The 9,914-nt window shown below is 46.1% G+C and overlaps 4 protein-coding genes across 4 annotated transcripts; 3 read left to right on the top strand and 1 right to left on the bottom strand.

Moving 5' to 3' along the window:
• Positions 1-1,400: 1,400 nt before the first annotated feature.
• CCR75_008571 (uncharacterized protein) lies at positions 1,401-2,609 on the top strand (the record flags this gene model as incomplete). Its single annotated transcript, XM_067966623.1, has 1 exon — positions 1,401-2,609. One exon carries the CDS (start codon positions 1,401-1,403, stop codon positions 2,607-2,609), a length of 1,209 nt encoding a protein of 402 aa, XP_067816940.1.
• A 1,374-nt stretch (positions 2,610-3,983) lies between these two features.
• CCR75_008572 (uncharacterized protein) lies at positions 3,984-4,742 on the top strand (the record flags this gene model as incomplete). Its single annotated transcript, XM_067966624.1, has 1 exon — positions 3,984-4,742. The coding sequence occupies one exon, from the start codon at positions 3,984-3,986 to the stop codon at positions 4,740-4,742; it is 759 nt and encodes a 252-aa protein (XP_067816939.1).
• A 161-nt stretch (positions 4,743-4,903) lies between these two features.
• On the bottom strand, positions 4,904-7,003 carry CCR75_008573 (uncharacterized protein; the record flags this gene model as incomplete). The annotated part of the gene is made up of 1 exon (XM_067966625.1): positions 4,904-7,003. The coding sequence occupies one exon, from the start codon at positions 7,001-7,003 to the stop codon at positions 4,904-4,906; it is 2,100 nt and encodes a 699-aa protein (XP_067816938.1).
• A 296-nt stretch (positions 7,004-7,299) lies between these two features.
• On the top strand, positions 7,300-9,579 carry CCR75_008574 (uncharacterized protein; the record flags this gene model as incomplete). Its single annotated transcript, XM_067966626.1, has 1 exon — positions 7,300-9,579. One exon carries the CDS (start codon positions 7,300-7,302, stop codon positions 9,577-9,579), a length of 2,280 nt encoding a protein of 759 aa, XP_067816941.1.
• Positions 9,580-9,914: the final 335 nt, after the last annotated feature.

Raw genomic sequence — 9,914 nt, 5'->3', positions numbered from 1 at the left:
TTTGGAATGTAGCAGATGGGATCGGAATGACTCGGTCCATGCAACGCCCTCATTGAGACCCCTCCATAAAAAGCGTTACGACAATTGCTTTTTGCACCGGGTCTCAATGCATTGCGGCAATGAGAGTTCTCAACTCCTGGAAATAGTCCCATAGGATTCGTTTACCCTGTCGAGTCGCTATGAGCCGTGATCGCATGCGAACGTCTGATCAGGCGGGCCAAACATGCTGGTCATTTGCTGTTTCAGCGAATCCCATGATGGAAAAGCGTCGTTTTTGGACGTGCTACACGAAAGTGCCCACTCCATACCTCTACCTCCGAGTTTGGAAATGGCGATGGAGTCAATGAACACCTCCTCTGTTTAGTTCATAAAAGAAGGGTTTCTTCCTCTTTCCCCTCAAATGAATTCACATTGACAACTGGAGGGCGAGTCTTAGGCTCTGAATCAGTGCAGCGATGTACCGAGTTGGCATAGATGCCGCAAGGTGATCTTGAACCTGTCCGATCAGGAAGGATGCACGAAGACTTCAAGCCTTGCACGGAGAACCTCTGGTCCCTGGGACATAATGACTCTATATGTTCAAGCCCAAACAAAGTCCCGAGCTTGTCATACGCAGAACATTGCGCCTCTGAAAGTTTGGAAACTCTTCCATTTCAGTGAAGGCTTAGTCTTTTAGAGATTTAGGCGTAGATTGACTACCAGTGCTACCAGGTGTAGCGGAGCTACCTCGCTCCTTAAGTCAGAGAAAGACTTATAGACTCAAAGAGTCTCTCAGCTCTTTAGAGCTAATGGGTTTAACAACTCAGGGAGTCGTTCAAGCTCTCAATGCTTTATGAATCCTTGTTCAAGGGATTCAGGGGTTCATGGAACCAAGTGGCAACTATTGCCCGAGAGTATGTACCTTAGAAAGGCTTCGTCTCCCACAGATCAATGCGCAAGCCTTAGGAAGGCACTAGACGCTTTAAGATCAAAAGGGGAACTGAACTTTATTTACTTCTTTAAATTTAAAACCTTACCCTAGCTAATTTAAAATAGATTTCGGCCGCCAGATTTATATCTGGCGGCTGCCACATATGTTACCCATAATAAATGGGATTGGGTATGATACCCTAGTTTCAAACATTGAGGGGGAAGTTAGCCTTGCGGCAATCCCTTCGTTACATGCTCTTTTAAAGCTGTTTGAGCGCTTGCACTTCATACATCAATCATTTGCTGATATTTTGGCAAGCTTAATCGGGCCTTGTTCGAGCCAAAAAATCGGGTAGCAAAAGCGTTTTGCCCGATTTGTTACGTGCGAGACAATCCACATTCGAAAGTGCTGATGTGTACCACACCTTATTGAGATCCACATTGAAGGTAATCTTAACGGCCTTAAATCTTGCTAGTTTATGTAAAACAGGATGTCCGCCGCATCATGCGCTGGTTTCTATGAGTCATCCTTGCCGTCTGCCTCCTCTGCATCTTTCAAGTACCTCATCTGCGCCAGTATTTACGCTTGTGGGGTACTATTTTTGGTTCCAGGGATCATTGCTGGCCGTCGCATTGCGCGCAATTGGTCTCAAGACCACACGGCCGTGAGGCTCTACGGGTTGTTGGTCCTAGGCTCCACATTGCGGGCTGTAGCCTTCGTTCTGGTTGCCCTATGGATGCTATCTCGATTCTGCTCTCATGACTTTGGGCGACTTGACCGAAAAGTTGCATACTTGCATTTGTCTTACGCGCAACTAGTATTCATATGGCAGGTGCTTGGCACCTCTGCATCGCTCGTGCTAGGTGGAGTGTTTCTCTTAGTATTTAACACGTGGGCAACAATGGTGGATGAAGTCCAGATCAATGCTCACGCGATGAGCTCAAAGATACACAGGGTTGGAGACCGGGCAACTGAATCTTTACTCCAAAGTCTGCACACTCCCAATGCTGGCGAGATGAGAGAGGCTGGGGTCATAAGTGCTATACCTGATTCTTCGCTTAAATTTTCGCCTCCGCCAAGAGCGTTATTCACAAGACTAGTTGTTACTGTATACTTGCTGCGAATGGGTACAATTTTATTCGCGAAACAAAAGCCAGGCAGTAAGATGCGACAAAGCTTGCTCCTAGTGGCGATAATTTTGCTTGTATGCTGTTGGGCAGCTTGTGTCATTTTGCTCCCAGCCTACGGAAAGCAAATGTGTGTATTACTGGATAAAGTGGCGGAGGACGTGACTTCTCGCAAGCGGAATATCCGACGTATTGCAGTCATATCAGCAGTCTTTTGCTTTATGCACCTGATGTCATCTTTTCTTCTTGCAGCTTCCCAAACTGCTAAATTTTCGGGCGAAGCATCTAGCTCAATTCGAAAAAAATCAAGTCAGCTAAGCGATTTTCCGCTATTTTTGCAGAATATTGTGGAGGCTTATCCAGGCTTTTTCTTTCCTTCTGGTACAGAAATGGACATGACAGCTAATACGAACGATAGATTGCTGAGCTGGATATTATTGCTTGAATCGCTCAAATTTCCAACTGAATGGGCGATGTTAATGGCTTTGTTGTGTGTTTTACCAGCGCGGTCTGCACTCCCAGCATTCAGAGGTTACCAACCTATTCCGGACAGATCAAAGTGGCCGTTGTAAATACCGCAGGATGGCGTGAGTAATTGGAAGACAAATATGACTAGTGTATACGAAACAACTTATGAGCCCAATAGAAAGCTAATTTGGCATTCTTGAGGGTAATCTCGATTTATTATCGCCCAGGCTTTCTACAAACTGGTCATGAAGCAATCCGGCAGATTTTTTACGTGGTTAAGTTTCTCGAAGCTTGTGAGGTTAACTGTGTCAAAATCGTCATGAATCACACTGCGAACGGCAAAGAATTTATTCGGTTGATAGCCTTAACATTTGCATATAGATACCTAAAAAATTTCTGGGCAAAAGTGCGATCGCTCCTCACCCATCTATCTACGTGAGGTGAGTCTTTAGCGTTTCATACGGGCTGTTGGAGAAAAGTGACCCGGATATTAGTTGTGGCGGATAAATGGGGTAGGAAGAGCTGTAGTGATTGAGATGTGCATTTTAAGCACAATAAAAAGAAACTGCTGGTATTTGCCGCTTGACTTTGTGTTTTAATAATTTCACTGCTTTGTCTTCTTTCCTCGGTTGGTAGTTGATGACAAATTATTGCGTTTAAGACACGGAACTTGTCATTACAATAAAATACTGGTCGTGCTTTTTTTTGAACATGAAAGATATATTGGCAGCCACAACAGCAAAGGGAATTAGTATTGTTTTTAGTTTTTTATAAAATATGCCAAGTTTGCTCGTACAAGAAGGTTTTTGCTAAACCCACCCCGGAGCTCGTGCATACAATGTCGTCAGAATGTTTTTTGTTAGAATTAATATTCGACTACTTAACAAACCGTTGATGCGGGCACACATCGGTTGGTAAACCGTTGTTATGTGAATTTACTTTATAGGTCCTTTTGTTCTATTTAAAATAGAATCCTTCGTAAAGATATACGGCAATTACGTTAAAGGCAACTTTTCGTTTACATATACCGAACCGGCTCCCTAATTAAAAACTAATACTATTATTTTTCGCACTTTACAAGATTTTAATGAAGATGATTGAATTTCTTTTACATACAGCATTAGGAAATTTTATCAAGATGAGCTCCGCGGCACCGTTAAAAGTATTTTTCTCGAGAAATATACCCTGTGCTATTGGTGAGACGAGCTAGCCGCGACAGCACGCAAAGTAAACAAAGTAATTTCTAATAATTTAGTTAATCTGATCCTTGTGAACCAGAACAACTTCGGAAGCTACTTGCTAAAGCCGGTGCCAATTTATTTAAAATAGACTATTTCTCCCATGAAGAGAGATGCATCACACGTGAGGAGCTGCAAAAACGTGTAAAGGGATGCACAGGATTATTCTGTCTTCTCACGGACAGAGTAGATGCCGAGATACTGGATGCTGCTGGACCTTCCCTCCGTGTTGTATCCACCATGTCAGTTGGGTTTGATAATATTGATGTAGAAGCCTGCAAAGCTCGGAATGTAAGGGTAGGATACACTCCTGGAGTTTTAGATGTGTCTACCGCAGAGACGGCCGTAGCGCTGACTTTTGCTGTCAAACGTCGAATTGTGGAGTGTGCGACAAGCGCTAAGAATGGCGATTGGGGCGTCTGGCGTCCGTTTCAGTACTGTGGCTCTGACATAAGCGGTAGTACGATTGGTGTTGTTGGTCTTGGGAGAATTGGTTCGACGTATGCTCGTATGCTTAAGCACGGCTTCAACTGCAATATTCTATACACAGGACCTCGTGCAAAGCTTGACGTTGCAGAGTCACTTGGGGGCGGACCGGGATCCGTAGAGTATGTAGACATGGAGACGCTACTACGCAGAAGCGACGTTGTAAGTCTTCACCAGCCATTGACAGAAGCGACTCGCTGCAGCATTGGCGCAAAAGATCTTAAACTCATGAAGCCAAATGCAGTACTGATAAATACTGGCAGAGGTGAGCTAGTGGATCAAGATGCTCTCGTAGAGGCCCTCCAAAATCAGGTCATTGCTGCTGCCGGTTTGGATGTAGTCTATCCAGAACCTCTTTATCCGAAACATCCACTGTTTTTTCTCAAGAATTGCGTTCTGGTACCTCACATAGGTTCAGCCACGTTCAAGGCTCGGCAAGCCATGGCGGATATCGCTGTTGCTAATCTCGCTGCAGGAATTTTGAATCATAAACTCCTGCATGAAATTTGCTAGATTGTTAAAAAAAAGTCTTTGGTATGCAACTCGAATCCTTCCAACGAATCATCAGAATGCTTCTGTTTAAGGACACATTCATTGATTATTGACACACAAAAAGTCGTTTGTTGAGTTGCGATGAAAGTACAAATTTGCTAAGGTTGTCGTCTCTTTTGAGCTTAAAGGTAGATTTTTTTGGACTGATCACGTTTGGCATGCAGCCCAATTGTGTCAACGACGTACTCGTTGAAAAGGAGGCAATCACCGTTCGAGAACCGCAAACGCTTTTTGTGCACCAAGTCTGGATACAAGTCGTCCGTCAGAATTTGCACGTACTGGGCTGCTGGCGTTGTGTCTGGTGACAATTTTACTCGCGAAGTCGGCAAGAAAATGACACACAACATTAACAGCACGATGAAAATTGACCCCGCAACCGTTACCATGGCAGTCGCAGTAGGGACGTTCACTTCAATGTCTGCAGTTGCAGCAGCAAAATTGCCAACTTCGGTCAATGCCATCTCAGAGAGTCGTCTTCGCGATATGGCGTCTGGCAATGATGCCGGCACTCCGCGCTGAACCAAATACAATAGCGCTGCAGAATACATATCGAGGGACAGGCTCTCATCCAGATATAAATGGTTTGTTTTTAAGTGGGTCAGGTAGGCATCTACCAGCGAGTTGCATTCAAAAGCGCTAGGACGCAAAATTAAGCCGGCTGGTGATAATAGCCGATACCATGAAGTCACCACATTTTTCTCGGATCGTGCCGCATCCTGAATCCTAGCTGGATGCAGCGTCACAAGTTTAAAGGGGTTTGCAAGGTGCTGTGTGGACAGCGCTTTCTTTTTAATCAATAGAATGTCTTCGCTTATGCCTAAAGGCAAACTTAGACCAACACACTGTTGCTCGCCATCATCGGCACACGCAGCATCATGGCGAATGTGTAGTGGGCTAAGCTGCCAACTCAGCTTGCCCATCGAAAGTATTAACACCTCGTGTGGTGTTTGAGCTGAATGTACTTCTTGCAAAAACTGATTGGTGCTACCATAAACCAAAGCGGTGTTTTCATCTCCTTCGTAAGATGCGATCGATATTGATGACTGCAGGTGAAGTTTGTTCAACATAGTTGACGATGCGGCATAAACACAATCGAAATGTCCACATAGTATACTTCCCCTGTCATTCATTTCTACCGGAATAGAGATGGCCAAACTAGTAAAGTGTATATCTTCAGCCACTTCACGGTGCTCCAGGTGAATAATTAAATCACTTACATTCATAGTATCGCCAAGCGCTGCTTTCAGCTCACCCGCAATGGCATGGACTAAATCGTCGGATGATAGCGGATAAACCGCACTATGCTGAACAATCGAGAGACCCAATTTATCAGTTCCCTGCTTGAAGCAAGAGTACAGCTCTGGAATATCCCAGTCGTCTGCATTGATGGGCTTTTGACCGTTAACCGAATAGTCTTGCAGCGAGATGCTTGCAGATGTTGTCGGGGTTGTTCCTTCCGATAAGAGCAGAGCAGCGTTCCACGCAGGCGCCGGGAAGCTGAAGCTCACAAATGTGGTGTCCACGTCGTCGACCCAAGCTTTCTTCATTGAAACATCTTCGCTGTCGCGACCAGGGCACGTGTCCTTGAACGCAAAAGGGATTGTCGCACCTGACAACGATGTCCGTAGGATTGAATCAATCTCGACGGCTCGTGGCGTCTTAAAATGCGTCGACATCATTGTAAAATCGTCCGAGACTGCAAGGTGACGCGATGCTGTTTCCAAATCTAATGTGGTCTGACCCACGTAGACACTGGTAAAACCGACGTTCATGAGGATTATTACAGTCTTAAGCCCCCAAAAGATGCAACGTGCCTTAACGAACGAGTGCATCCGCGCTGGTTGGTCTCCTGGGTACAGACTGCAGTTGTGCAAGTAGGTAGCCAGCGTTGGAAAAATAAGCGTCTCGCAAAAAACTTCAAAGACCTTGCCACCCGTGAAAAGGACGTAGCCAAAAAGTGTATTATAATTCTCAACGACAGACGAGGCCGTGGCAGACAGCGTCTCGTTGCCAGCCAGCTTATCTTCGTACACATGCGTCAAAACTTTCTTGTTACTTGTAACCAACGCAAAGCCAAACGCAAAGAGAAGCGCCGCAACCACGCACAAGACAAAGCGAGAGAGCCGCAGACTCATGTCCACGATCGTATTGCAGTCGGCCAACGCGTTGGAGCGCATTGTGTCATTCATCGCCGCATCGCATGGCGCGAAGCTGCGGTGCATATTGCTGACTTTGATACTAGATTCGGGCCGCGAGGCTGACATACCGCTCGCTGGTTGAGTTTTCTGTTGATCTGGAGAGACTCCACCGCTGTTGTCGGTCCATGAATTAAAAGGAAAACGCCGAATAAATATAAGCCCTTGTATGAAATAATCCTTCTACCAAATCCCTAATTTCAGAGCGCTTTTAGAAAGTTTAGATCTTGTAATTTAAAAGTTTCTGTGATTTTACGGTCGGTGGTGTTGCAACGAAGCACGATGATACGATTTCGGCCTCATTTTAGTGTGGAAATATTAGAATGGGCAGAGTTGGGCAGTCGCAATCGGCGGCAAAGTACGAATTGCACTTCGCCGACCGTCGGCAGCTAGAACAGGATCGCATGTCCTCTTACACGGACGACGCTTTTGAGTGCGAGTCACCAAACGCTATACTGGCCGGCAGCGGTATCGGGCCCACCGAGGAGCGTTGTGACCAGCATGCCACCGAGAGCGCAGGCTCCTCTCCGTACCTGGTTCTAGACAACATCGACCGCTTGTGCAGCATTAGCGATAGCGGGGCAAATCAAGGTGCGGCGTACGAGGAATTCACGCAGCCTAGACCGGAAATTATTCTTCGAAGGAAGCGATTTGCCGTGCTTGTGGTGATCACGGCCGCTACCATGTCGGCAATCGCCGCTTGGCTGCGCGAGGGTTTTGTAGTGAAGCAGAAGGTCCCAATTGTTGATGCTGAAACGAAAACCGACACGGTGAACTCGTACATTGGACTTATGATGGGCTTTGTCGAGTCGATTGTCGGCCTTGGTGTGGAAGAAATCTTTCCTGTCTTTCTTGTGTATCTTCACAATCTGAGATGGTATCCGAGCGACGACCCAGCAACCAAAAAGCAGAGCAAATTCAAAAAATTTGCGCTCACGATATTTATTCCTACCGTCATGATGGCAGTGGGCAGCTCGCTTTCGGCTGTGCAAGCCAACCAAAGAGAAGACAAAGCCACGAGCAGCCGCCACATGGCCGCGACAACGAGGCTGTTGATGCAAAACGTGCCAAATTTTGGAGACGACGGACTAGGCGGCACCATTTTGAAGACAGCTTTGAGACGGATGGTGGTTCCCATGCAGCCCTTGGACATGTCAACGTGCGATTCTAATGGCAACGATTTGTTTGAAGCGGATATGTTACTGGCTGCGGCTCCAAAGGCGTTATTTGGCTTTCCTCTGCGAGAGTGGGGCGCTGAATTTGGAAAAGAAAAACAGTTTATTGAAGCGTTCAAGCGCTATGATGTCACGCACAATGGTGCCCGTGAAGCTGCTGGTGACGAGAAGCTCGGTGGAGTGATGTCACTAGCAATGGCACACGATTTGTGGAAGCAGGGAAACTCCATTTTCATGCAAAGTATCCGAGCAACTAGCGAAGAAAAGAAGAGCTCGCCTCCGTTACGCATTAGTGAATTCTTTGACGATGTCCTGAAGTCGCTACTTGATACAGGAGTGCCTTTAGCAGTCAATGCTGCTGTTGACGCTTCGTTTGAATTTCGAGAGCTGAGCTCGTTGATGGATTTGCATGTCATGACTTTAAGATTGCCACTGCGCAGTCACGCCAATACCTCTGTGGTTTGCGGTGTTACTAGTTGTGCGTTGCTAGAGCCTCAGCTTAACTTTGGACAACGCTTGCCCCGCAAGCAGATTGGAATGGCGCCTATGAACATGTCAGATGCGGCATTTCTCTATGCTTTCACCACCGTTTCCAGCTATAATCGTGACACAGATGCAATATCCCAGTCATTAGTGCTATCGTTTGGGCGCATATCATGGCGTTTTATTCAGTCTACCACCAAGTGTAAGTCGACGACTTCCAAAGAAGGCTGTCAGGTACTGTATCATCAACTCGACAGTGATTATCGCCACTTGGTATTGCCAAAGCAGTGGCTCCCGACTCAATTTCAAATTGCAAATCATGGTCAAACTGTATCGCTTGTTCAGCTGCTGGAGCCAAAGCTTAGACTTCACTCTGGACAAGCGTCGCCATTCGCGATCTTGCAGCACTTGGAGTCTTGGTCACGAATCAGCACGCACTCGTGCTCGGCTGTAGTGGAAACTTTCCTTCAATACATACAAAGCAACCACTTTTACTTTGCTGGTGATATCGTTGAAATTATGGCAGCATCTGCTTTATTTTATATCTTTCAGAATGCTCAATTGGTTGATACATCAAGCGTCGACACAGCAACAGCAATTCAACGCCGACTCGATGGTACTACAACTCGTCGAGTCCGAGTATTCTTGACAAATACAAGGGTGGGCATCATTTGTACTTGGACGGCATGTGGCGTATTGCTACTTTTAACAGTTTTGGTTATCGTATTACCAAACGAGCGGGCTCGCCTAGCACCACCGCGTGGAGGCAACGCACGTGCGGAGAGGTTTGTGTTGGTGCAGACGGAGCAGATTTACCCCAATTTAATTTACAAAAAGCGCTTCCTGATCGGCAAGACTGGCGAAGAGATCAAATTTGGAGAGTTTGCCGTCGAGACGGTCGGGCTACATCACAAAATGGAAGAGGACGAGCAGATTTACTTGTAACTTTACGAAATTATGCATATTTAGAGCACAAAATAGCTTTTGCTTGACCATACGAATAAAACCCTATTTTGTGTTGTGTGTGGCTTGTATGGTTACAAAACAAATTCAAATATTTTTAACGAACGCGTAATTGACTCGATCGAACAAATGTCAGCAATTTGTATGGAGGCCTCATCAGTATTACAAAATTCATGTTGTGCCACACGATAAATGCAGCAGGCTCGGTCTGGATCGGCGGCTTCCAACATAGAAACAAATGCAAAGGCTAACCCCTGAGGGCAGGCGCTTCGGAAGCGACCTCGCACTACAACGCACACACCTTCGGACACAGCGAG

The sequence above is a fragment of the Bremia lactucae genome, linkage group LG14 (genome assembly GCF_004359215.1).
Source record: "Bremia lactucae strain SF5 linkage group LG14, whole genome shotgun sequence".
NCBI lineage: Eukaryota > Oomycota > Peronosporomycetes > Peronosporales > Peronosporaceae > Bremia > Bremia lactucae.
The sequence above is the reverse complement of the archived record's forward strand: the minus strand, read 5'-3'. Positions and strand labels throughout refer to the sequence as shown.